This window comes from Podarcis bocagei (genome assembly GCF_964188305.1).
Source record: "Podarcis bocagei genome assembly, chromosome: 8".
Taxonomy (NCBI): domain Eukaryota; kingdom Metazoa; phylum Chordata; class Lepidosauria; order Squamata; family Lacertidae; genus Podarcis; species Podarcis bocagei.
Genome location: NC_138133.1, coordinates 78,454,453 through 78,479,549, shown reverse-complemented (window position 1 = coordinate 78,479,549; position 25,097 = coordinate 78,454,453). Strand labels below are relative to the sequence as shown.

General features: G+C 47.1%; 2 protein-coding genes across 4 annotated transcripts in view; one reads left to right on the top strand and one right to left on the bottom strand.

Annotated features, from left to right (window-relative positions):
* Window positions 1-3,145: 3,145 nt before the first annotated feature.
* Window positions 3,146-14,279, bottom strand: NTAQ1 (N-terminal glutamine amidase 1). 2 transcript variants are annotated; one of them, XM_081205221.1, is made up of 6 exons: window positions 13,842-14,273; window positions 12,630-12,729; window positions 10,964-11,014; window positions 8,997-9,145; window positions 5,225-5,349; window positions 3,150-3,422 (listed from the first exon to the last, which is right to left on the bottom strand). In XM_081205221.1, exons 1-6 carry the CDS (start codon window positions 13,946-13,948, stop codon window positions 3,316-3,318), a joined length of 639 nt encoding a protein of 212 aa, XP_081061347.1. In that variant the 5' UTR covers window positions 13,949-14,273; the 3' UTR covers window positions 3,150-3,315. The 2 variants fall into 2 exon arrangements, with proteins under 2 accessions (XP_081061348.1, XP_081061347.1); XM_081205222.1 differs by lacking the exon at window positions 10,964-11,014 and having other exon boundaries at window positions 3,146-3,422; window positions 13,842-14,279.
* A 1,400-nt stretch (window positions 14,280-15,679) lies between these two features.
* ATAD2 (ATPase family AAA domain containing 2) overlaps window positions 15,680-25,097 on the top strand; it is a 30,337-nt gene continuing 20,919 nt past the window's right edge. Inside the window, exons 1-4 of one of the 2 annotated variants that reach the window (XM_081205504.1) lie at window positions 15,680-15,812; window positions 19,595-19,737; window positions 23,563-23,612; window positions 24,276-24,444. In XM_081205504.1, the coding sequence (XP_081061630.1) occupies window positions 19,643-19,737; window positions 23,563-23,612; window positions 24,276-24,444 (314 nt within the window). In that variant the 5' untranslated portion in view covers window positions 15,680-15,812; window positions 19,595-19,642. Of the gene's footprint in view, window positions 15,813-16,926; window positions 17,472-19,594; window positions 19,738-23,562; window positions 23,613-24,275; window positions 24,445-25,097 lie in introns of those variants that run through there. The other variant, XM_081205503.1, reaches the window with a different exon arrangement.

The window sequence follows — 25,097 nt, the reverse complement described above, 5'->3', positions numbered from 1 at the left end:
AAGTTGCAGGAAATATCAAACACACACACCAAAGGAATGCAGTCTGCAACATGTTTACTTAAGAAAGGCCTCACTAAAGGGAAGAGTAAGTGGGTTGCTGCTGCCAAAATAATGACATTTCTGCAGTGCACAGAGGGATTTCACATACGAACACACATTTCTGTTTTCTACTGCTGCTCCCACATGCTAATTCCTGTACTCTAGTCCCCGTGGGAAAGCTCCACTTCACTTAATTTTATTCAGTTTTTGGTAACCGAAACGTCCAAACGCATGAAATGGTATTGTCACATGGGAGTTCCAGGCACCCACTAAGCAGATTCCAGTAAAACAATAAAAAAGGGAAGATGATGGCTCATTTCTGGTATTACTTATTATTAATAAACGAATGGAATATTCTGTTTAATTTGCATACAATTTTCTTTGTAGATGGAACATACACCACTCATTTATTTTTCTGCATGTAATAATTCATGGGTTTTATCCACTGCCATGACAGTGCTCAAATCATGTACGTGAGGAATGGACAGCTTTATGCTTAGAGTCCCACTGGTGTCCAAACGTTTTTCAAAGAGGGCCAGATTTGATGAAGTGAAGGGCCATGGGGGCCAACCAAAGGGAAATAAACTGCCACAGGGGCCGGATTAAACCAACCGGCGGACCAATTAAGCCCCTGAAACGGACTTTGGACATGCCTGGATTAGACCTTTGTTCTTTCAATAGGAGACAAACTGCAAACAGTGACACCTAGTGACAGAACACAGTATTAGTCTTCCCATCAAGAAACTACAGGAGACCTTCAAAAACAGCCACTTCCCAGAATTATCTATGGCTGGGAGTCTTTTTACAGTGGTACCTCAGGTTAAGTACTTAATTCGTTCCGGAGGTCCGTACTTAACCTGAAACTATTCTTAACCTGAAGCACCACTTTAGCTAATGGGGCCTCCTGCTGCTGCCGCGCCGCCAGAGCCCGATTTCTGTTCTCATCCTGAAGCAAAGTTCTTAACCTGAAGCACGATTTCTGGGTTAGCAGAGTCTGTAACCTGAAGCGTATGTAACCTGAGGTACCACTGTATTTTGTTTTGTTCGAGGCTTGCATTCACCCTAAACCAACCCTCTGGGGGCCACATGCCAATCAATTGCTCCTGGAAGCCTTTAAGCAGGAGGAGCACTGGATAGCTCACTTGGTTAGCGCCTAGTGCGGATAATGCCAAGGTTGCAGGTTCGATCCCTGTATGGGACAGCTACATATTCCTGTAGAGGGCCAGATTTGATGAAGTTTACAAGTTTACCCCAAAGTTGTTGACCTTTTTGGGGATTTAACCCAAAAGTTGTTGAGTTGTTGAGCGTGATTTAAGCCATCACGGCTACTAACTACTGGTCAAGAAGAAGAGTTTGGATTTGATATCCTGCTTTATCACTACCCGAAGGAGTCTCAAAGCGGCTAACATTCTCCTTTTTTCCCTTCCTCCCCCACAACAAACACTCTGTGAGGTGAGTGGGGCTGAGAGACTTCAGAGAAGTGTGACTGGCCCAAGGTCACCCAGCAGCTGCATGTGGAGGAGCGGAGACGCAAACCCAGTTCCCCAGATTGCAAGACTACCGCTCTTAACCACTACACCACACTGGCTCTCATAACATAACATGCCTTCCAAAAATGCACCTATTCCTTTTTACAGCTGTCTGAGCCACTGATCATCTTGTGGCAATTCAGTTAATTGAATGAATGAGTTTTGTGATGTGTGAATAAGTACTTCTTTTTGTCTCCCCTTGTCCCATTTCAAAGCTCGTCAAAGGATGAGAGAGGTTTCCTTGCCTGTGGTGTACAAAATTTCTTTTCCCTGCTGTCCCTTCAAGTCACACAAACTTTACTAGCTTTTGAAACACTTCAAAAATCTGCAAGCCCTAAGCATCCAAGCCTCTGAAAATCTTATAATCTGTGCTGCCCTTTGTCCAATGCTAAAAGCACACTCTGCTGGCTATAGGTAGATCTGCACCCAGAGAAAATTCCGAGTTGCATTCAAAACGTTAATTGCGTTCAATAATAATAAAACAATTATTACCTCTATAGACATTCCAATTCATGGTGCAGCTCAAAATGCAACACATTTTTTGTATGTATGAAAATAAACAGCCTCTTTTCCAGCCTTGGGGTGTAAATGTAATAAGAGCTCCCGGGTTCTGGTTGAGAACATTCAGTTCTAAATGAGAATATCGTTTGGCCATCGTCAATTTGTGCTGGCTTAGGTGAGATCATTCATCCCACTAAACAAGGCAGCCAGTGGGTGCACAGTTTGGTACAATCAGCTGGGAATTACTGGCATCGTTTTTCTACCGATATCTGACCCATTTTTTGCAATTTGCTAAATTCTTTTGCCACAGCATTTGCCTTCATAGAAAGGAGCTTCGTAGCTCAGCTTTCCACATACAGTGGTACCTCGGGTTACAGATGCTTCAGGTTACAGACTCCGCTAAGCCAGAAATAGTACCTTAGGTTAAGAACTTTGCTTCAGGATGAGAACAGAAATCGCGCAGCAGCAGCAGGAGGCCCCATTAACTAAAGTGGTGCTTCAGGTTAAGAACAGTTTCAGGTTAAGAACGGACCTCCAGAACGAATTAAGTTCTCAACCCGAGGTACCACTGTACAGTGGTACCTCTAGATACGAATGGGATCCGTTCCAGAGCCCCGTTCGCATCTAGAGGTAAACGTATCTAGCGACGGCATGTCTGCGCACACGCACATTGCTTTTCGCCGCTTTTGCGCATGATGTCATTTTGAGCATCTGCGCATGCGCAAGTGGCAAAACCCGGAAGTAACGCGCTCCGTTACTTCCGGGTTGCTGTGGAGCGCAACTCGAACGCGCTCAACTTGAAGCAAATTTAACCCGAGGTATGACTGTACTTGCTTTGGAGATATTGCGACTGAGCCTCCCAATTTTAGGCTCACATGAAGAATTTCACAAGAAAAATGGCATAACGTACCGGTAGAGTATGCAGAGGTTCCCGGTGTCAAACGCTGGCATGTCTGAGAGCTCCTAGTCTGAAACCCTGGAGAGTTGTTGCCAGTCAGGGTAGACAATACTGAGATAAATGGAGCAACGATCTAGTCTTCCTACGTTATTTTGGCTCCTCTCAATATATATAAATATATTTTATTTAATATTTTTTTTTTAAAAAATGTTTTATTCCGTTGAGTACATTTTCTTTTATTTCCCCCCGCCCAAATGCAACCAGTACGATTAGTCCAACTTTAAACACCTGAATGCAATAAATAGGAATGGCGCTCGTCAAAAGGATTTCTTCGCCGTGAGTCAAAAATCAGTTCTGGCTGCCGAACCCTTGCACAAATTCAGGGAGAGACAGGACAGATCCCCATCCAACATCTGGATTCATACTGATGAAGTCATCCAGGTTCATCTTGAAGTCTTTTTTTAAAAAAGAGAGAGAAATAATAAATTATTATTATTATTATTATTATTATTTATTATTATTATTATTTGTACCCTGCCCATCTGGGCGGCTTCCAACAAAGATTAAAAATACATTAAAACATCACACATTAAAAACTTCCCTGTACAGGGCTGCCTTCAGATGTCTTCTAAATGTCAGGTCTCTTTGACATCTGTTGGGAGGGCTTTCCACGGGGCGGGCGCCACTACCAAGAAGGCCCTCTGCCTGGTTCCCTGTAACTTGGCTTTTTGCAGTGAGGGAACCGCCAGAAGGCCTTCAGAGCTGAACCTCAGTGTCTGGGCAGAACGTTGGGGGTGGAGACGCTCCTTCAGATATACTGGGCCAAGGCCGTTTAGGGCTTTAAAGGTCAACACCAATGATGTCAAGAGTACATTTGAGTGTCCCAGAAAGCTGTCTGGGAGATGATACATAATGAAATGTGGAAAAAATGTTGAAAATAACTTTTGTTAAGAAACCAGAAGTTTTTTTTATTAGTAATTACAGGTTCCGATCTACCAAAGGAGCAGAAAAGACTTTTTAATGTCTGGAACAACAGCCGCCCGGGTGTTATTAGCTCGGAGTTGGAAAAAAGATAAAGTCCCTACCAGAGAAGAATGGCAAACCAAGCTGATGGACTATGCCAAGATGGCAAAGCTGACAGGAAAACTCAGGAACCAAGAGGATAAAAACTTAATAAAAGAATGGGAAAAACTTATAAGCTATCTAGGAGACCATCTGAAAAGCAGATGGAAACAAGAGCAGGATTTTGACTCACTTGGAGTGTAAAAAATACTATGGACATTATGGTTTGATGGAGTTCTGTATGAATATGCAGTTGCAGATTCTTAAAATGAGACCCCATGGAGGGGAATGGGGGGGGGGAGTCCCGAGATTCAGAGAATTTCTTTATACAGATTATCTTTACTAGTTTGTGTTTATTTGTACTTTGTGTTTGTAAAACCAATAAAAATGATTTATTAAAAAAAATAGTATATTTGAGTGGTGGAGGTTCCTAAACAGACCCCTAAAACACCTCTAGGCAATTTGGCTGCTGGTAGGAAGGTTTTGGCATCCGACAAGAGCATCTGTCCACCCTCAAGACCCTTGTCTGCACACCTGGAGAGACACTGCCATTCAGTGTAGAAAATGCTGAGCTAGGTATGACCAATGGTCTACAGGTAGACATGGACAGGTGCGCCGGCAGGCATGGGGTCTATGTTCTGGACAGGCTCAAACCAGCAAATCTGGAGGCAAAGAGGGTGGGCTGTTAAAAAGAAAGGAAGACTTAAGAGGGGAATTTCAGCAATAACTGACTCCAAAAAAGGTTGTACATATTGAAGCCACAGGAAAACTCAATCATCTCTATGTGCGGCAGGGAACCGAAGAGCTCTTGAAGATTTTGCAGGGGTATTTGGTGCATCTTTACGGCATATCTTAATAATCACCCCTATCTCAATATAAAATCCCCCTCAAAGTATGGCTCCATCTGGAAGCAGCTTTAAGTAGCATTGTCCGTTTGTTTTCTGGTCCATGGGGTCACGAAGAGCTGGACACGACTAAACAACAACAACAAAGGGGACTGAGAGTGTCCTAACAGTGTCTAAGACTACGGTTCTCAGGATACTTTGGGGGGAGCCAGGATTGTTTAAACTGGTGTGATACTGCTTTGGATGTGTAATGCAGATGCGTCCATGCTGTCAAATATATGAAATGCTTTGAGCCTACGGAGGGAATGTTAAGACAGCAGATGTAGCGGGAATCTAAAACAACTTCTTACCTCTGGTCTCGATGCACGGGTATAACGGAGGCGGCTTTTGCCAGTTCCCGCTGGCATCTTTCATGTGGGATCGGTCAGAAGCAAACGTCTTCAGGTACACGTCGGCTCGAACCAACCGGACTTTTCTAAACAAGCCAAACACTTATGTGACGGGGATTGCATAGTCCACAATGGAAACATCAGGGCTGACTCTGCTCCTAGTATTTTCAGCTACAGCTGGACCAAACATGGATCATTAGGCATCAAACTCCTCAAATGTAGTTAACTGTGAACTGTTTTAAAAGGAAATCCACTTTAAACACGCAAATTACATTTCTGAAGTCTGGTTTAAATCGCAATGCAATGGGGCTTAACTTTCAGGTTAAGGGAGTGCACTCTAGGGCCGCAGAGCCCTATATGAGAATAAAGCCCCACTGATCACAGTTGGGCTTACGTCCAAGTAGAAATCATAGAATTGACCTGGAAGCAAAAGCAACCATGTGACTCTCTCTCTGTGACACTTTAAAAGACTAACAAGTGCACTGCTGCAAATGTTTTTGTAGGCAAAAACTTGCTATATCATTGTGTAGTTCCTGAAGGAGCATCTCCACCCCCATTGTTCAGCCTGAGGTCCAGCTCCAAGGGCCTTCTGGAGGTTCCCTCCCTGTGAGAAGTGAGGTTACAGGGAACCAGGCACAGGGCCTTCTCAGTAGTGGCGCCCACCCTGTGGAACACCCTCCCACCAGATGTCAAGGAAATAAACAACTACCTGACTTTTAGAAGACATTGGAAGGCAGACCTGTTTAGGGAAGTTTTTAATGTTGGATGTTTTATTGTGCTTTTAATATCCTGTTCAAAGCAGCCCACAGTGGGTGGGGTATAAATCTATTATTATTATTATTATTATTATTATTATTATTATTATTATTATTATTATTAATTTACTGACAAAACAGGAGAATCTAAATCAGTTGGTGCCATAGGATGCTTTATCGCAAGCATAGGCAAACTCCGGCCCTCCAGATTTTTGGGACTACAATTCCCATTACAGTGGTGCCTCACAAGACGAAATTAATTCGTTCCGCAAGTCTCTTCATCTTGCGGTTTTTTCGTCTTGCGATGCACGGTTTCCCATAGGAATGCATTGAAAATCAATTAATGCGTTCCTAGGGAAACCGCCTTCAGACCAGGTCCGGGGACAGTCTGTCCCCGGACCTCTTCTGAAGGCTGGGGGGGGGGGGACAAGGGCTTTTCTTCTCACCCCCAGCATTTTAAAAAACCCTGGGACAGCGGAGGACTTCTCCGCTGTCCGGGCGATCTTAAAATGCTGGCGGGCGGCATTTTAAAATCGCCCCGGACAGCGGAGGACTTCTCCGCTGTCCGGGGCGATTTAAAAGCCCCTGGGAAGGCAGGCAGGGGGGACAAAGACTTTCGCCCCCTGCCCGCCTTCAGAAGGTGTTCCCAGCCCCCACCCGGCTTGGCAGCAGTGCTACGAAGCCCGGCGGCTGGGGCAGGTGCTCCCGCCCCCCCACCCCGCTTCGGAGCAGCGTTCCGAAGCGGGGTGGCTGGGGCAGGTGTTCCCACACCCCGCCCGGCTTCGCAGCAGCGTTACGAAGCCCAGCGGCTGGGGCAGGTGCTCCCGCCCCCCCCACCCCGCTTTGGAGCAGTGTTCCGAAGCGGGGTGGCTGGGGCAGGTGTTCCCACCCCCCGCCCGGCTTCGCAGCAGCGCTACGAAGCCCAGCAGCTGGGGCAGGTGCTCCCGCCCCCCCCACCCCGCTTTGGAGCAGCGTTCCGAAGCGGGGTGGCTGGGGCAGGTGCTCCCACCCCCCGCCCGGCTTCGCAGCAGCGCTACGAAGCCCAGCAGCTGGGGCAGGTGCTCCCGCCCCCCCACCCCGCTTCGGAGCAGCGTTCCGAAGCGGGGTGGCTGGGGCAGGTGTTCCCACCCCCCCGCCCGGCTTCGCAGCAGCGCTACGAAGCCCGGTGGCTGGGGCAGGTGCTCCCGCCCCCCCACCCCGCTTTGGAGCAGCGTTCCAAAGCGGGGTGGCTGGGGCAGGTGTTCCCACCCCCCGCCCGGCTTCGCAGCAGCGCTACGAAGCCCAGCAGCTGGGGCAGGTGCTCCCGCCCCCCCACCCCGCTTCGGAGCAGCGTTCCGAAGCGGGGTGGCTGGGGCAGGTGTTCCCACCCCCCCGCCCGGCTTCGCAGCAGCGCTACGAAGCCCGGTGGCTGGGGCAGGTGCTCCCGCCCCCCCACCCCGCTTCGGAGCAGCGTTCCGAAGCGGGGTGGCTGGGGCAGGTGTTCCCACCCCCCGCCCGGCTTCGCAGCAGCGCTACGAAGCCCGGCGGCTGGGGCAGGTGCTCCCGCCCCCCCACCCCGCTTCGGAGCAGCGTTCCGAAGCGGGGTGGCTGGGGCAGGTGTTCCCACCCCCCCCCGCCCGGCTTCGCAGCAGCGCTACGAAGCCCGGTGGCTGGGGCAGGTGCTCCCGCCCCCCCACCCCGCTTCGGAGCAGCGTTCCGAAGCGGGGTGGCTGGGGCAGGTGTTCCCACCCCCCGCCCGGCTTCGCAGCAGCGCTACGAAGCCCGGCGGCTGGGGCAGGTGCTCCCGCCCCCCCACCCCGCTTCGGAGCAGCGTTCCGAAGCGGGGTGGCTGGGGCAGGTGTTCCCACCCCCCCGCCCGGCTTCGCAGCAGCGCTACGAAGCCCGGTGGCTGGGGCAGGTGCTCCCGCCCCCCCACCCCGCTTCGGAGCAGCGTTCCGAAGCGGGGTGGCTGGGGCAGGTGTTCCCACCCCCCGCCCGGCTTCGCAGCAGCGCTACGAAGCCCGGCGGCTGGGGCAGGTGCTCCCGCCCCCCCACCCCGCTTCGGAGCAGCGTTCCGAAGCGGGGTGGCTGGGGCAGGTGTTCCCACCCCCCCACCCGGCTTCGGAGCACGGGGAGATCGCTTCTCCCCACCGCCCCTTGCTTCAAAAGAGGTCCGGGGGCAGCGGGAGCGCTTCCCGCTGCCCCCGGACCTCTTTTGAAGCAAGGGGCGGTGGGGAGAAGCGATCTCCCGGCCGCCCCTTGCTTCAAAAGAGAAGACCCGCTGTCCCCGGGGCAAGCTTCGTTTTGCGAAGCAAGCCCATAGGGAAATTCGTCTTGCGAGGCAACTCGAAAACGAAAAAACCTTTCGTTTTGCGAGTTTTTCGTCTCGCGAGGCGTTCGTCTTGCGGGGTACCACTGTATCCCTAGCTAACAGGACCAGTGGTCAGGGATGATGGGAACTGTAGTCCCAAACATCTGGAGGGCCGGAGTTTGTCTATGCCTGCTTTATGATTATGGAAGGTATCCCATCCTCCCTTTGCCCCCAAATCGTTTACATCCACGATCTACAAAAATGATGAGCAGAAATATGAAAAGAGGAAAAACAAAAGCATTTTATGACAATTCCACTTACCTGTATAGCATATATGCAAACTGTAGTTTGCTAAGGGTGCTGAGAGTTGTTAGGAGACCCCCTGTTCTCTTCGCAGAGCTGTAATTCCCAGAGTTCCCCGGGAAGAGAGATTGGCTGTTAAAAACCTGGGAACTGTAGGATCGGGAGGAGAATAGGGGGTGCCTAACAACCATGGGCACCTTAACAGACTAGTTCCCAGGGTTCTTTGGGGGGAAGCCATGATGATTTAGAGTGGTATGATACTGCCTGAAATGCAAAGTGCAGACGTTCAGCAGAGGCCAACTAAACCTGTAATGCGCCATGCCAGTTTTGAGTAGGCCCAAATCTTGGTTGTTACTAGAGTTGCACAGGCAATGTCTGCCCTCACCTTTGAAATTCTGGATGAATAACGCTGTCTGATTTAAAAGCCTTTTCAATATAGGTGTCGATGGGGCAAGGGAAAGGCAGCAAAGTATCAAGGTCGTAAATGAAATTCTGGTCTCCGCTGGCCACATGAAGCAGAACAACATGATAGTCCTGTAAGTAGACAGTATTACAACTTCTTAACTGTAAGAATCTGTGACAAATGGCTGAGAGAAGTCTCCATCTAGGAATAAAACAATTCAAAAACATATACAATCAAATTTTTAAAAGTTTTTTTTTTTTTAAAAAAAACAAACCTTGCATTTTTTTCCTTCCAAGAAATCGAGTTGGTGTAGTACACACTTTGAGCCCTGTGGTCTAAACCACCGAGCCTCTTGGGTTCGCCGATTGGAAAGTCGGCGGTTCGAATCCGCATGACGGGGTGAGCTTCTGCCAACCTAGCAGTTCGAAAGCATACCAGCACAAGTAGATAAATAGGTACCACTGCGGCAGGAAGGTAAACCGCGTTTCCATGCGCTCTGGCCCCCGTCCTGGTCAGCAGTTTTTAGTCATGCTGGCCACATGACCCAGTATGTGGACAAACGCCGGCTCCCTTGGCCTGAAAAGCGAGATGAGTGCCGCAACCCCATAGTCACCTTTGACTGGACTTAACCGTCCAGGAGTCCTTTACCTTGTCCCCCTCTTCATTTTATCATCACAACAACCCTGACAGGTAGGTTAGGATGAAAGGCAGTAGTCAGAAGGGACTCCAAGGGTCATCTATTCCAAGCCCCTGCAATGCAGGAATCTCAGCTACTGAATACCACCCAGTTGTGTCAGAATATACATTTACCTGGAAATATCACTGGACGCAGTTGAACTCCAGCTCCCATCAGTCCCAGCTATGGCCAGGCATGATGGGAGTTGTAGTTTTAGCAACATCTGAAGTGTTAGGATATTTCCGTTCCACCTTAAAAGGGAGCAGGATGTTTGTGTCACAGCCTGCGTATTTCCTGTTCACAGGATGTTTATGTTAGCTATTGCTTTCGTTTCTCTCTCTGTCTGGAGACACTGACGCAGGCAGTCATGTCTTTCTTTGTTCTGATCAACACAGAATAAAACTTGTAAATAATGCTCTCCTGCGTGCAACTTCTGCTGTTAATTATCTGCTGATAGAGTGTGCATGAGCTCTAGAATGTGGCAAGCTTTTTTCTAGAAACTCATGTCGCTAATTGCTGATACTGCATGCCTACGGGAGATCGATGGATTGTCCGGCAGACGGCTTGGGGCCATGATGGACTTTATCTCCCTGGCAGTATCCCAACATGAAGGTCCACAAGTTTCCCACCTCTGGCTCAAGGAGCACAAATTAGGATTCATATCATACTACATTGCCTAGTGAGTTGGACATGGACACACAAGACATATATTTAAATTCCTGGCAAGGCCATATTTCATTGACTGGCCTAGTGCCTGTCACATATTTGAATGAGGCGCCATGCCAGTTTTGAGTAGGCCCAAATCTTGGTTGTTACTATAGTTGCACAGGCAATGGGTGAATTGCATTAGAATTAAGTGCTTTAAAACAGGCCTCTATCCTAATACTGGGTAAAATCTAGACACATCTACAGCTTTTTAACTGTGGGTTATGCAGGGAGGTTGAAATGGGGTCACAGAACTCACTTTCTCTAGAGCGACACCTTTTTTTAACGCAATGGGTGCATTTAAAAAGAAAATAAAAGTAGCAGTAACAGTTGTTAGCAGAGGGACCAGGATAAAGCAGACGGAGTCCAGAGAGAGAGAAGAAACAGGTAATACTTTACCGAGGTAAACAGTACAAAAACAGCATATGAGAAGAAAAGAACAGAGGCATTTGTCCTTCTTAGGTCAGGCCTACACAGGGGGGAAACGCCTTCAAAACTCCATTTCCAGCAGCAGTGGAAGGGGCAATTGTAATATTAAACAAAGAAAGGAAGCTCTGAATTTCCTCACCCAAATCACAGGTTGACCAACCATGCCTGCTTGCTGCTCCCAAAGAGGCACCTGTGGGTTACAGAGAACAGGTGAGTGCATTTCAGTACGGTAAACCAACATAAAAGAGTTCAGATTGCCATTGAGTTAGCCTTTAAAAAAATATTACCTGATGCAGCTAAGATTTTTTTTCATTGGAATACAGGATGAGACCCAAATATCCCCATGTCGAGTGCCTGAAAAGCTCTTGAAGACCCAGGGAAGATTTGCTCCTAACATTAATGTAGTTAAGCCATTTCTAGTTTGGCATTTTGCAGCGAACCTCAGACTCACGCCCTCCCCTCTCCACCTTCCAGGGTGGCTGTGATGAGCCGATCGAAAGCTTCTGTTCCCACTTAGATCGAGCTCATCTTAGCATGTTGTCCAAACCCTAAACTGCGGTTCGTACGCTCAAGCAAGCTGGTTTCATCATCCGTGCTCTGAAACTGGCTGAACAAATCATAGTCAATATCAACTAAAACACTGAATTGGTTTGAACAGAACACACACAGCACATAGGTGAACTATTGCTCCCACAAGATGGGAGCAATTGACACCAACTTGGGTGGCTTTAAAAAGAGAACTGGACAAATTCATGAAGGATAAGGCTATCCATGACTACTAATCCTGATGGATATATTCTGTTTCCATGGCTGGAGGCATAAATGCTCCAGAAAACCAATTGCTGGGACACCCACAGGTCTGGAGAATGCTATTCCGTTCAGATCCTGTTTGCATCTGTCATAGGTGCTTTAGCTGAGATACATGCATTCCAGGGGGTTGGACTAAATAATAATAATAATAATAATAATAATAATAATAATAATAATAATAATAATAACAACAATAATAATATTTATACCCCGCCCTCCCCGGCCAGAGCCGGGCTCAGGGCGGCTAACACACCAATAAAATTTCAGTAAAAACCTAATAAGAGGGGGAAAAGAAAAAGAAAAAAACCAATTCAAAATACAGGTTAAAATGCAATTTAAAATGCAGCCTCATTTTAAAAATCAAAACCGTAAGGGGAGGGAAACATAAGCGTCAGACTGAGTCCAAACCAAAGGCCAGGCGGAACAGCTCTGTCTTGCAGGCCCTGTCAAGTCCCGCAGGGCCCTAGTCTCTTGTGACAGAACGTTCCATCAAGTTGGGGCCAGTACTGAAAAGGCCCTGGCCCTAGTTGACACCAACCTAACCACCTTGTGACTTGGGACCTCCAAAATGTTGTCATTTGTGGACCTTAAGGTCCTCCGCGGGGCATACCAGGAGAGGCGGTCCCGTAGGTACGTGGGTCCTAGGCCGCATAGAGCTTGGAGTCCCATCCAAGTCTACAATTCTATCTGGTTGGCCACTAAGAAAGCAGGAGGCAGGAGTAATGGTCATGGGCCTGATCTTCGTTGTCTTTCAAACCCTATTTCCATTTGGCCTGTTTACTCAGAAGAAAGTCCCCTTGATTTCAGTTAGGCTTACCCCCAAGAGAAGTAGGTATAGGATTACAACCTAAAACAACCACCAGGATCCTATTACGTATGCAATAGCAAATAAGCCACTTAAGCTATCACATATATTCTATAGAACCCAGCTTCTGATACTGCTGTGGCAAATGTCATTTCGCATTTCAGAATCGGTTCAAAATGCCGCAACTCACCATCCTCCTGTCATTGGAAATGAAAACCGCAAAAAATTCTTCTAAAGGGTATAGATTCTGGTTTCGGATGTATTCACAAAGCTTCCACACATTTTCCTCACTGTAACAGAGAAAACAGAAACACAACCTACTACATTTCCATTCCACATTCTCCCCAGTAATAAAATTTCAACATTGCATGCATTCAGTGATATTGATTAGGACTTTATCTTGTTTTTTAAATAGGGAACCTTTCCCAGCCTGAGAGACCCACACTCGCTTCCGGACAAGATTCTGAGGTCCACTTGCTAGTGGGTGTTTGGGTTCAGAGACAAAATTGGTCTAAGCAATGAATATAAGATTTTATTTTATACAGTAGGCTAGCTTCCACATAGGGAAGCAGGTGGCGCTGTGGTCTAAACCACAGAGGCGGGGGCTTGCCGATCAGAAGGTCGGCGGTTCGAATTCCCGCGACAGGGTGAGCTCCCATTGCTCAGTCCCTGCTCCTGCCAACCTAGCAGTTGAAAGCACGTCGAAGTGCAAGTAGATAAATAGGTACCACTCCGGCGGGAAGGTAAAAGGCGTTTCTGTGCGCTGCTCTGGTTCGCCAGAAGCGGCTTAGTCATGCTGGCCACATGACCTGGAAGCTGTACGCCGGCTCCCTCGGCCAATAAAGCGAGATGAGCGCCGCAACCCCAGAGTCAGCCACGACTGGACCTAATGGTCAGGGGTCCCTCTACCTTTACATTTATGCTGATGGAAGTTCATAAATTCCCTATGAAGCGTGGTGTGTGTGTGTGTGCAGTGATCAGGTAACGTCAAGGAGAGTGAACCTATGTCAGCAAGGCAGGTCTTGTCATCTGGGGAGGTCATTTCGGTGCTATTAATGCAGCAATTTGACTTCACCCCCAGAGGCGCGCTCCTTTGTCTCTCAAGACAGACAGATGCCAGCATCAATCAACTACAATTTCCACAACCTCCGGCCACTAGCTGTCTCAACTTCCTGCAGTGGCGTTAAGGGGAAGATTTCTGCGGAAGCAATTCTCCAGGAATCAACTTCGGAGGGGCTTCTAATATTTTGGAGAGCTCCCGATATTCTGGAAAAGGTTGCAGCAGCGGCTGCGATCCTCTCCAGAGCTGCGATGCTCTAGAATTAAGTGGTCCTTATGTCCTATTCTATTAGGAGCATTGCAGCAATCGCCTCCTCTCCCCCTGTGTTGCACGATTTCTTACCAGTAGCAGCCGGTGTAGACGCAACCGGGCCGAGGAGGCACCGCAGGCTCATAGCCAGCCGGCGCTGCAGCTGCCGCATCTGCAAGACCTGGCTTTGCCTGATCCATTCGGCCCCTCACTCAGCTAGCAAGGGGGAAGGTTGTGCGGGGCTCATTTCCCGGAGAAAGGCTTGGTGCATTTCGACGCCGCTGCAGCTGCTTAGACCCGGGAAGCACCGCGCGGCTTGTGTTGCAAGCAAGTCCTTCCCCGGGAAACGCGGCAGCGTTGCAAAGATTGGAAATCCCAGGGAAGCGAAGCTGTGCACGGAAGGGGGGAGCCTCAAGCAAAAGCTGGTGGGAGGTTTCAGCAAAACCCACCTTGGCCTTGCTAACCCCGAGCCATGCTTTGCATGCTGTTGCTTGGGGGCCCGCCCCAAATAAATTCGTCACCAAAACTACCGTAATCTGTATGAAACTGCCTCTCAAAGATACAGTACTGCGCCCCAGGCTGCTGCCTAGCCAGTCTAGTGAGAACACCTGCCCTGGATGCAGGGATGCAATCCTGCACAATTGCACAAAGCAAGTCTCGCTTCCGATGCAATTTTTTTTTTAAAAAAATATATTTATTTATTTATACCCCGCTCTCTCCTGCTCAGGGCGGCTAACACCAATAAAATTACAGTAAAAACATAATGGGGGGATGACGACACACAATTTAAAATACAGGTTAATATGCAATTTAAAATGCAGCCTCATTTTAAAAGTCAAAACCATAAGGGGAGGGCAACATCAGGGTCAGACTGAGTCCAAACCAAAGGCCAGGGGGAACAGCTCTGTCTTGCAGGCCCTGCAAAAAGATGGTCAAGTCCTGCAGGGCCCTAGTCCCTTGTGACAGAGCGTTCCACCAAGTCGGGGCCAGTACTGAAAAGGCCCTGGCCCTAGTTGAGACCAACCTAACCACCTTGTGACTTGGGACCTCCAAAATGTTGTCATTTGTGGACCTTAAGGTCCTCCACGGACCTGTTGAGAAGCGCAACGACGCACCATGGGAACTCAAGGCTGTGTGCGGGTCAGCAGCTGCAGAAACAACAGAAAAGCCTTATGTGGCTCTTGCCTCTACATTGCAGGGGGTTGGACCCAAGGGATTCCTTCCTCCTCTACAATGCTGTGATTCTGAATGTACTGTAGTCCAATCCAGGAAACCCGATTCCGTCGTGAATTTGCCAGCTTTTAAGATTCAACTGGGCTGTTCTCGTTTTTGCCATTTTCAGATGTGCACCCAGTGTTTATTCACAATGCATGATCCTTCGTTTAAGTACGCCTGGCTAAAAGGGCGTTCAGTACACTTGCATTTCCACCTTCTCATTAATCACTGAGTTTTATTGGTGCTTTTACTGCTAATTTTAGAGGGATGGAGTTGTACATATTCAACTGAGGACATGATTTCCTACTGCTGTTTTGTACGCTGCCTTATGAGAAAACTTGTGCTGCAATATTTTAATAAATAACAACACATACATTTGTATTGTGGAGCCCAGTTTCGTGGGGGAGGGGTAAAGACCCACTTTATCAAATAGGCACTAGACTATTAATGGAGAGCAAACTTTTTATCATGAGTAAAGGGAGGTGTGTTGTGTGCTAGTATTTTTAGGAAGCGGGGGCCAAAAACCGCAGGAATGAACAGCACAAATTAATCCAGTTAAATGCATAAGATCCAATCAGCGCGGATGTGGCCCATTCTGGAAGGGAGGAATATGCACAGCATGTCAGTACCCTTAAGTGCTTTAATAGATAAGAGGTCAAATTCTTAGTCGATAAAGAGGTGAGGAAAACCCCGCCCTCTTCCTTAAGGGAGCGAAAATCTTGCAGGTCTTGTCTGGGGACGTGACCTGAGACCTGACTCGGGGTTGGAGAGAAGAGGCTGGTTTTTCATCCAGGAGAGGCGATCCTCTCCATTTGGGATCTGCTCCGAAAGTTACCTGGGATCTTACCGGTGAGAAAAGTCTTTTAATACGCTTTTGGGCAGAGCGTCCTTCGTGTTAAAGTCTAGGGCAACAGGGATGAAGGAAATGCAAGATTCCTGGTAAAAGCCACGTTTGGAAGAGCCTGCAGGATCAGGCCAATGGCCCATCACAATCCGATGCCCATGAGAAACCCAAAACAAGGCCTGAGCCCATGAGCCTCTCCTGCGGTTTCCAGCCACTGGTAATGAGCGTTAGGGCAACTTGTTCTCCAAGAATTTGTCTCACCTTTTAAAAGCCACCTAAGTTGGTGCCCCTCTTATAGGCCTGCATGTTTTATGACGGCGAGCATGCATTGCACATGCTTTTTTCCTATGTGCGTGCATGTTGTTGGCTTGGAAGCAAGTCCCGCTTTGCTCCAAGGAGCTTACTCGCGGGTAAGCGGAATAGGGGGGGAAAGGGTGCTAGTTGTGCTGCTAGGCAGGGTTTTCTCTGCAGAAAAGCAACCGCCTCTTATTTACAGAAAAGCGTTTGTTTTCTTGCACTCTCTCGTTTGCCAGTAGCTTACTTCGTAGTAGTTGGCGGCGGATCGCTCCCACACGGACGGGATCTTTTAAAAAGGAGCCTGCTGGCTGTGAAAAAATATCACCCGTCTTTGCTCTGCTCTGTCTCTCCAATGTGCCGTTCCTGCCCACCGAGGTGACCGCTTTAAGGCTTTACGTCGCAATGCACTTAATTAGGATATGCAATACTTTGGGCCGGTGTTTGCGTTGCTGCAGGATAGATACCCTTCCAGCAAAAACTGTTTAGTGGCGAGTACAGATATAACATGCAATATAAAAAAATAAAAATAAAAAATCGGGCAACGCGTTGCATTTGCAACAAGGGCTGCGCGCCCTCCTAGTTATTGCACAATGTTTATTTTGTTAATATTTTTTCAAGTTTGGCCCCTCCAAACCCACACACTGCGCCGCCTCTGCAAACTGGCCTCGGGAAGGCGCGGGATTTGAAGCGGGGGTGGGGGTGGGAGGAGCCTGTGAGGCAGAGCCGCGCGCGCCGGGCCCCGCCAGCCAATCGCTGCGCAGAAGCAGCAGCAGGACAAGCGGGCCTTCAAAACAACTTCGCGCGCGCCAAAACTGCGGAGGAAAAACACAGCTGTGTCCCTCCGCCGGTTTGGGACTACTTGTCCAGCGGCGAACTCACTAACCCTTAGGCTTTTTCTTAAAAAGTGTTCTGTAGGAAAAATAGGGAAGGAAGGGAAAGTAGTTCAGAGCCTATGAGGTTTGGCAGGGGTCTTGTATTTTCCTTTCCTGCCGTGTGGTTGAGAAGCAAGCGCTGAGGTGCGGAGGGTTTCGAATGGCGGTTGGGTGAAGCGGCTCCTCCCGGTGTGTGGCGCCAGAATTCGTCGGCGGCGAAGGAGCCTCGTCTGTGGCGGCCAAGGCCTCGTCCAGCTGTCAGGGCGACGCGACGGGAGGGCCATGGTGATGCTCCGAAGCGGCTCGGGCGGCCCTAGCCGTCCAGGCCCGGGCGGCGCTCCCGCCGGCAGCAGCAACTCAAGCGGCGGCCGACGGGGCGCAACGCCGGCGTCGCCTTACGACGCGATGGAGACGAGCTCCGAGTTTCTCTCATTGGAGCTCCCGTCGGCTTCCTCGGCAGTGGCCGGCGGAGACAAGGCCCGGAGAGCCGTCGCGGTGAGGAGAAAACCGGCGGCGGGGGGGGGGGGAAGGCTCACCTTTTACTTTTATTAAGTCCCTTAGGGAGATTCAGGCTCCTCCCCCAGGCGGCAGAGACTGTTTTATGTGTAATGAATTCATTATTATTACTATTTTTTTAAAGTTGCTGGCAGCTGCTGCTTGCCACTAGAGGCTTTGGAAGCAGCTGCCCAGAAAAACCGCAGCGCGCGATAAAACCAACTCCAAAACAACGCAGCTGGGCAGCAAAAGTTTCATAACAAGCGGCGAAACGCTACATGAAAAGTTTGGGCCAAAAAAACAAAACAACCATTTTGTATGGGGGGGTTGGGGGGGGACCCCGTAGGGTGACCCAGAACCTGGGAAGTCGTTGTTTTGTAAATACTATTTATTGCTTTTTCCACACACCAGAAGCTACGAAGTCTTAAAAGTTGGGAGAACGGCTCTGGATTAGAAACCGAAGTTGCCCATCTAAGTCCATCCTTTTCCCCACTCAGCCTGCTGTTGATAAGCACAGGGAACCCAAAGCGCGAAGCCATTAGTTAGACGGGGTTTGTGGGGGGCAAGCTTAATAATTCCCCTTTTGCCCGCCTCAGTCACCCATATTGCATGGTAGCGAGTGCCATGAGTTTTGAACCATGTGTCCCGAAACTCCCCTTACGATTCAGCTCCGTTGCATGACAATGCCTTCCAGCAAATTGAGCAATCCGCCCCTTCGAGCTTGTCTTGGAAGCAGTTTCTGTAACAGCAGGCTGTGGGCTTGACTTGCCCAGAGGGTATATCATTGCCTTATTCGTTTCCTATGTCATGGAGAGATGTTTAGAAAGGCACTCTTGCAAGTTGGGCAGTGGCCCTGTCCCTCCCTTTCTCAGATTCTAGCTATCTTTCATTGCCTGTACTCACCTTGGAACTCAATTGCTCCTTTAGAGTCTTTCAAACGTGCAACCCCCCCCCCCCCAAATCCAGCATTGATCAAACTACAGAGGGGGGAGGGGGGAGATGGCAATAGCTTTTTTCTTGGTGATGCTAATGTGGCTGTTGGTTGGGAGTGTAGCCAAGTCAGTTCCACTGTGAGCAGACCTACCTGAAATCAATGAATGTAAGTTGGTAATGCCTATTACTTTTAGTGGGTCTATTGTGAGTTAAGGTTACCAGATGTCCCCGTTTCCCGGATTTACAAATCAGTCCCCTGACAAAATCTTATCATTCCTACTGAAGTTGAAAAGTGTCCCCAGATTCATTGAAAAAAATCTGGTAACCTTATTCTGAGTAGAAATTAATACAGCCCATGACCTAGCATTCAGGAGGGGTCTTGAGTACCAGTGAATACCTATCTACCAACAACCTGCCTTGTCTGAATTGAATCTGTTTATTTGACTTCATCCTGCCTTGTGGTTTTGCATTTTCTGGGTGTCTTGGCTCAGATGTAATAGAGAAATAGTTATTGACTTTAAACCTTCAAACTATCACACACTTGTATTTTAATGTAGATATCATAGGGGACAGAATAGAACTGTGTGGGTCACGCCATGACTATAGTGGAGAACAGACCCAATTTTTCACTGGAACTTCAGGGTGTATGTGTGTATCTAACCATATATCTATCTACTTGTAAATACGTCTTTTTACTATTTGCGTACAGTTGAAGAGCGTTTGTTTAATGCTTTCATCTCTTAATTTTCAATTGGTGTTTCATTCTCTTGTTAGTTGCCTTAATAATCCTTCCAATTTTACATACACCATGGGTGATCCAAAAGTATCCTTTCAATTCAGTTTTTCTATTGTAAACAAGCTAGTTTAATTTAGGCAGTACATTTAAAACATATAATGTGTGATCTTTGCTGGAGTGCCAGTCACATCCTTTTCAGTTAATGTAAATGTAATAGAGGAGGTGATATGCAACTACTAATCACAAAATATGGAGAGGTTTTTGGCAGTTGTTAATTTATATACCACTTACATGTCAAATTGGCTTTTAAATGGTTTACAACTATTCAAACATCCATAATTATTTAAAATACACAATAATATTAAAGCATCCTTAATTAAAATATATTATAACACAAAAAATTAAAAGCAAATAGTACAATGTGCATGTTCCTAATTGGTTTTTACTTCTTCAGGAGTTTTCTTCAGATAAAGAATGTGAGCATTTACGTTCCTTAAGATCTATGAGGAAAAATAATCAACATTATTCAGACTCTAGTTTTGACAAAAGCGTGACAATGCTGAGTGAGAATGGTATTAACAGGAAACATTTTACAAGGTAATAACTTTTTCTACTTCTTGCAGATAAGTTTGTAAGATCATTTTATGTTCTACCTGTATTACTTGTAGCCTAGTTTATTAAGTCCTACACTCTAAGTACAGTGGTGCCTCGCAAGACGAAATTAATTCGTTCCGCAAGTTTTTTCTTCTTGCGAGTTTTTCGTCTTGCGATGCACGGTTTCCCATAGGAATGCATTGAAAATCAATTAATGCGTTCCTATGGAAACCGCCTTCAGACCAGGTCCGGGGACAGTCTGTCCCCCAACCTCTTCTGAAGGCTGGGGGGGGGGACAAGGGCTTTTCTTCCCACCCCCAGCATTTTAAAAAACCCCGGGGCGATCTTAAAATGCTGGCGGGCGGCATTTTAAAATCGCCCGGGACAGCGGAGGACTTCTCCGCTGTCCGGGGCGATGTAAAAGCCCCTGGGAAGGCAGGCAGGGGGGACAAAGACTTTTGCCCCCCGCCCGCCTTCAGAAGAGGTCCTGGACCTCTTCTGAAGGCGGGCGGGGGGCAAAAGTCTTTGCTCCCCACCGCCTGCCTTCCAAAGCCGTCCGGGACAGCGGAGAAACGTGCTGCCTTTCTCCGCTCTCCCGGGAAGGCAGGCAGGGGGGAGCAAAGACTTTCGCCCCCCGCCCGCCTTCAGAAGAGGTCCTGGACCTCTTATGAAGGCGGGCGGGGGGCAAAAGTCTTTGCTCCCCCCCGCCTGCCTTCAAAAGCCGTCCGGGACAGCGGAGAAACGCGCTGCCTTTCTCCGCTCTCCCGGGAAGGCAGGCAGGGGGGAGCAAAGACTTTCGCCCCCCGCCCGCCTTCAGAAGAGGTCCTGGACCTCTTCTGAAGGCGGGCGGGGGGCAAAAGTCTTTGCTCCCCACCGCCTGCCTTCCAAAGCCGTCCGGGACAGCGGAGAAACGTGCTGCCTTTCTCCGCTCTCCCGGGAAGGCAGGCAGGGGGGAGCAAAGACTTTCGCCCCCTGCCCGCCTTCAGAAGAGGTCCTGGACCTCTTATGAAGGCGGGCGGGGGGCAAAAGTCTTTGCTCCCCCCCGCCTGCCTTCAAAAGCCGTCCGGGACAGCGGAGAAACGCGCTGCCTTTCTCCGCTCTCCCGGGAAGGCAGGCAGGGGGGAGCAAAGACTTTCGCCCCCCGCCCGCCTTCAGAAGAGGTCCTGGACCTCTTCTGAAGGCGGGCGGGGGCGAAAGTCTTTGCTCCCCCCCGCCTGCCTTCAAAAGCCGTCCGCGATAGCGGGAAGCGCTTCCCTGCTATCCCGGACTGCTTTTAAAATGCTGGCGGTGGGGAGCAAAGCCTTTCGGCCCCCACCGGCCTTCCTGGACCTCTTCTGAAGGCCGGAGGGGGGGGAAGGCTTTGCTCCCCACCACCAGCATTTAAAAGAGGTCCCCGGAGATTTCCCTATGGGCTTTCTTCTTGCGAAGCAAGCCCATAGGGAAATTCGTCTTGCGAAGCGCCTCCAAAACAGAAAACCCTTTCGTCTTGCGGGTTTTCCGTCTTGCGAGGCATTCGTCTTGCGAGGTACCACTGTACCAGAGTTTTATACACATGCTGTGCTCCATGCAGAGTAAATTAGTGCTTACAAATCTGACTGCATGTCAGTTGTTAGTTGCCTTAATAATCCTTCCAATTAATAATCCTTCCTCACATTGCCAGAACTTAAGTGGGCCCAGTTATGCTGATTGCTATTTGTATGCCATGCCTTGGAAATTGTCTGCTTGAGTGAATTTGTCCTTTGGTCATTGTTAGAGAAAATTGTGGTGTAGAAACTACAGCTTTTCTGAGGTGGATTTCAACTAAAGTTCTTGGCTGGATTGCTTGAGGATGATGGCACTGGCTTATATACTTTAAGATTTAAAAATTCACATCTTAGACTTTTTGAATGAGCATACGTTTCTACTACCATCATGTGAAAAGATTATCTCTTGTAGGGTTTCTTGTTAACTAAGTATTGTGTATATGACATACATATCCGGACAGGCAGCCACTGCATTGACATATAGTGGGCCTTGGCTTACGATGCACCAGTGAATTGTGCCCCTTTTTGCTCCTCCCAGCTAACACTGAAAAGTAACCACAATCCATGGTCAAGTCTGAATTAGGATTGCAGTTTGTTTCACTGCAACAAACCACATTCAGTAAGCCCAAGAATAATTCTTTGCTACAGAATGTGTTCCAGTTTAGCTTCAGGTTATCAACTGTTTAGCTTCAGGTTATCACCTGTTTGCCACTCACTTCCTGTTTGCCACTCATCTTGCTTCCAGTGGTGAGGGTATCTGGAGAAAGGTCTCAGGTCTAGTTCTTGACACACAGGCGGATAGATCCAGGAATAGACTGCTTAGTAGATACTGTTTTGTTAGTTGGGTAGAGCTTTTAAATAAGTACCTTGCACTTTGAACTGAAGTTGTATGTGATAGGGAGCAAATTCAAACTTTGATTATTATCCCACCTCCTGGTTCCTTTTAGCAGTCTTAACAGCTGTGTCCTCAACTAACTGGAACTTTTAGGTGTCTTCAAAGGCAGCCCCATAAAAGAGCATGTTGCAGTAAATCGTATCTGGAATTTACTGGAGAATTAATAACTGAGGCCAAGATGTATCTACTCTGGAGAGTCTGTAACTGGTGCTGTCCAGAATACTGTACTTTACATGCCCCTGGAGCACTGGATGGCAGTAATGGATTTATAATCATCCTCAAACTACACACCTGATTCTTGTGGAATAGGACAACCCACTCTAGAACTGAATGAACACAGTCTCTCTGAACATATGAACCAGCCACCAATAGTTCCTACACTGTGGCAGAATAGAACTTCATTGAAAATAAATTGCAGTGTAGCTATTATATCATTGAAAACTATTAAAATATTTTACATTTAAAATGTATTATTTATGTACTAAATACCCCAGAATTATACTGTAGCCTGTGGAGGGCAATCTCCACAGTTAACACAGAAATGTTGTAAGACTGGGGAAATACAAATAATTTGGGTACTAGCGTGCAAAGCCCTAAACAGCTTAGGACCAGGGTATCTTAAAGAGCACCTCACTCCCTATAGGCTGCCTAGGTCATAGGGCTTCAGGGCTGACATTTTGGTGGTGGATCCCACTCTAGATATCAGATTTATTTTTACTCAGAAGATAGCATTTAGCATAGTAGCCCCTGCATTATGCTACCATTCTAGCAGAGGCAAGACCCATTGGTGGAGGTGAGAAGATTCTGACACTGGGTTTTGGCATACCATAAAAACATTTTTATTTGAAGCATTTCTGGGGTGCTAATTTTATCTGATTAATTTTAACATTCTGTGTTTCGTTTTTAATGTTTGCTTTTCTACTAATCATGTAGAGATCTATGGTTATAAGCAATTAAAAAAAAACTTCTTTCTTTTAAAGAAAGAAAGGCTTAGTGTCCAAGCAACATTACATTTTAAAATGATTTTGGCACTACCTTTTGTTAATTTGAGCTTTTAGAATTGATCTTTTTATAACTGAAAATTGAACAAATAAACAGGATTTCATAAACTATTCAAATTCTCAAGAGCGCCAGTCCTTATGAAGCTAAAGCATTCCCTCAAGCCTTGCATAAGTACAAATCTTCCTTTTGGTGGTGGGAGAGAACAAAAATAGCCTAGTGAGAACTGAGCATGCTCATTGGGAAAAGCATATTGGCCAGTGGATGGGTGAAAATGGGAGTATTCTGGAAAAAGAACATGTTTGGAACCCTAAAGAAGAGTTGCAGGTCCCAGAGTTCAACTCAGTTCCAGTACTGAGCCAAATAAAAATTGGTGAAATCTTAACTTTGAATCTGTTTGTTTCTGTGCAGGCAGCTGGCTAGACAACAAGCAGATAAAAAGAATGAAGATTGTGAATACGGTAAATCTAGTAAAATACAAATCTTGTGAATTATAGAAATGTAGAGTTGTAAAATGATCCAGTGCACCACTGATACCATTCAACCTCCTAGCCTGGGGAAGGTTGACATTTGTGTACCTTTGCAGTGGAAGGACATTCCATAGCTTTCATAGGCACTATGTTCTGCTGTAGTAAGAATGATCTGACCTAAAACTATGCCACTTATCAATACCTATTGCTCCTTTTGTATTTTTAGAGATAGGGTAAATGAATGTGTCCCTTTAGGCACCATTTCAGAGGGCCCCTCTACCCTTGGTGGCTTACAGAGGGGACAGGGCAGCGGTAACAGAAGGTGAATGGGTCAGAATAGCACTTTTGAACAAGGGGAGTTTCAGATTTTTTTAGGGTTGACACTAAATTTTAATGTTTTCTTTTGGTAATGAGAGCCAATTGCTCCTGGATTTGATTTTACTTTGCTCCCAGAAATACTGCATCCAAACATCAGTTTTGAAAAACCTCACAGAAATACATGATTAACATCATAAGAAGTACCTAGGACTACTGCATAAATACTAAACTTATTTTTGAAACAATTCTCAACGCCAAAGAATAATGCCTAAAAATCTGTTCTTTATGTAAGGCAGCAGACTAATGAAAAGAATGTTTGTTTGTTTTAAAACATAGGAACTGTAGTTCGTGTCACTAGGTCTTTGAAAACAGGAATAAATTCGAAGTCTGGTGAACATGTTGCAGAAGAAAATGGGGATGTTGAAGTCCGCCGCAGTTGCAGAATTAGGCGAAGCCGCTTTAGTACTATGAACCAGTCCGTTTTGTTTGACAAGCTTATTACAAAGTAAGGACTTTTTATAGTGTCAAAATGTCTTGAGAAAGCATTTTCTTGAACAACTGTGGTGGAAATGAAAATTTTGTGAAAGACATGGTATTTCCCCACTTTTAATTTCTGATTGCAGCTTCTTGTATTATACTGGATAGCTCTATAGCTACAGGAGTAACTTCAGGGATTAAAATGTTCTGTAGTGGAAAGAGGGGACTTAATAGTTATGTTGAGTATACATGCGGCTCTGCATAGTAGCCTGTTTATGTTATTTATTGGAGTGTTTATATTGTTACTATAGTCATAGAACTTGTTGCTAAAATTCAGTTTAAAAGATCCTGCCCTCTGTCAACCAACCAGGTTTATATTGTAAGTTCAATATTACTATTGTTATCGTTAAGCTTACAATATAAACATGGCGGACGAAACTGGGTGGGAATTTTTATTGAATTTTACTATTTTGATGTTGTCGTCTTCCATTATTACCATATATTTTTATTGATGTGAAATGTCCTGATGCCAAATATGATGAAAAATAGTATAGAAGCACTCAAAATATGAGTAAATCTTTTAGTTCAACCTTAACGCTAAATAAAAATAAACATTCATTAACACCTATGGATTCATGCTCTGATTTCCCACTCAACCAGCAACTGCTTCAATGGTTTCTT